This window comes from Capsicum annuum, unplaced genomic scaffold (genome assembly GCF_002878395.1).
Source record: "Capsicum annuum cultivar UCD-10X-F1 unplaced genomic scaffold, UCD10Xv1.1 ctg28279, whole genome shotgun sequence".
NCBI classification, from domain to species: domain Eukaryota; kingdom Viridiplantae; phylum Streptophyta; class Magnoliopsida; order Solanales; family Solanaceae; genus Capsicum; species Capsicum annuum.
In genome coordinates this window covers 1-1754 of record NW_025834699.1, presented here as the reverse complement: position 1 = coordinate 1754, position 1754 = coordinate 1, and the positions used below count along the sequence as shown (strand labels likewise).

At 38.5% G+C, this 1754-nt stretch overlaps 1 protein-coding gene across 1 annotated transcript; it reads left to right on the top strand.

Annotated features, from left to right (window-relative positions):
- Positions 1-449: 449 nt before the first annotated feature.
- LOC124890984 lies at positions 450-1717 on the top strand (the record flags this gene model as incomplete). The annotated part of the gene is made up of 4 exons (XM_047402830.1): positions 450-990; positions 1078-1202; positions 1458-1552; positions 1662-1717. Coding segments are annotated over exons 1-4 (817 nt in total), but the record flags the coding sequence as incomplete, so codon positions are not given.
- Between the last annotated feature and the right edge of the window lie 37 nt (positions 1718-1754).

The window sequence follows — 1754 nt, the reverse complement described above, 5'->3', positions numbered from 1 at the left end:
AATTAGTTTGTCAAGAGTCAGTTAGTTTAGAGTTTGTTGGTGGTGAGTTATGGATTAGTTGTGTGAGTAGTTACAAATATTTCCTTCTTTCCTTGTATATAAGCAACGATTGTGAACAGTTGAAACTGAGCTTTCATTTTCCCAAATTGGGAATTACACAGCTTCTCTCCCTGGTATATAAGCAACGATTGTGAATAGTTAATCTGAAATTTGACATGGTATCAGGCCAGGTTAACTATTAGCGAATCTAGCTTTGTTTTTCTGCTCCATCAATCTTCCAATTCAATCGATTTTACTTTTCTGCTCCATCTAGCTTCCAATTCACTCAATTTTACTCCATTTTTTTGCATTTATTTGAGGTACGAATCTCTTGTTATAATTACATATTCTGTGTTGCATATATCTTCCATTTTTTGCCCAATTTTTGTTCTCCCTATACTCATACAACAATGGAATCAACTTCTGAAACTGAAAATCCCACTGTTGCTTCTATAAGCACCATGATTGACCCTGGAAATCCCCTTTTTATCCATCCTTCTTACAGTCCTAGTGCTACTCTAGCTCCCGTACCCTTCGATGGTGTAGGTTATCGTTCATGGCATCGTAGTGTATTACGATCTCTGTCAATTAAGAACAAATTAGGTTTTATCAACGGTGTGTGTAAGAAACCAGTTTCACAAACATCTTCGGAATTGCTCCAATGGGAGAGATGTGATGATATGGTTACAACATGGATTCTTAATTCTCTTACGAAGGACATTGCGGATAGCGTCGAGTATGTATCCAGTTCCCACAAACTTTGGACTGAGCTAGAACACCGTTATGACCAGACTAATGGGGCAAAACTATACCAAATTCAGCAGGAAATTAGTTATTTACATCAGGGCACACTGGATATTACTGGTTATTACACAAAAATGAAGAAACTTTGGGAAGAAATTAGCATAATTACGGCAAAGCATCAATGTGTGTGCCAATGCCCCTATGGAGGTAAGGAACACATGTACAAGGCCGAACAAAATCGACGATTAATTCAGTTCCTTATGGGGCTAAATGAAGCGTATACTATAATCTAAGGTAACATCCTTATGATGACGCCTTTGCCCACTATTGGGCAAGCGTTTGCACTACTAATACAGGAGGAAAACCAGAGGGAACTACGACCTCTCAACCATTCTTTTGGTGAGTCATCCTCTATGCATGTGAGTGTTGGGGGTGAAAGTTCAACTGGTAGAAATTTTCAAACAAACTATAATATTACCAATTATAATGGGGGTGAAAGGACCAGACCATTCTGTGATCACTGCAAGAGATTGGGTCACACTAAGGAAAAATGCTACAAGCTTCATGGATACCCTCAATAACAAAATCAAGTATTGAACACTTCCAACTCCGGACCTCATAGTTACAACAATGCCACTAAGCATCCAAACTACAATCGAAACTACAATTTTCAGAGAGGATCAGGTCCAAGTCAGGGATACAAGTTTGCTAAAGGTAAAGGAGTAGTTTTCAATGCCTTAGGAATGGATTCTGATCCATTGTCTGTGAAGTGTGAAGAGTGAAGGTGGAGAAGCACACAATGATGGTCAGCAAATGACTCTTACGAAAGAGCAATATGAACAGATAATACATCTGATTTAACAGTTTGGATCCAACAGTTTAGGCAACACTCTTACTACCAATGCACATGACTGTGGAGTTGCCAATTTTGCAGGTATTGTTGCTTGTACTACTTCAATAGATTTTGGAAA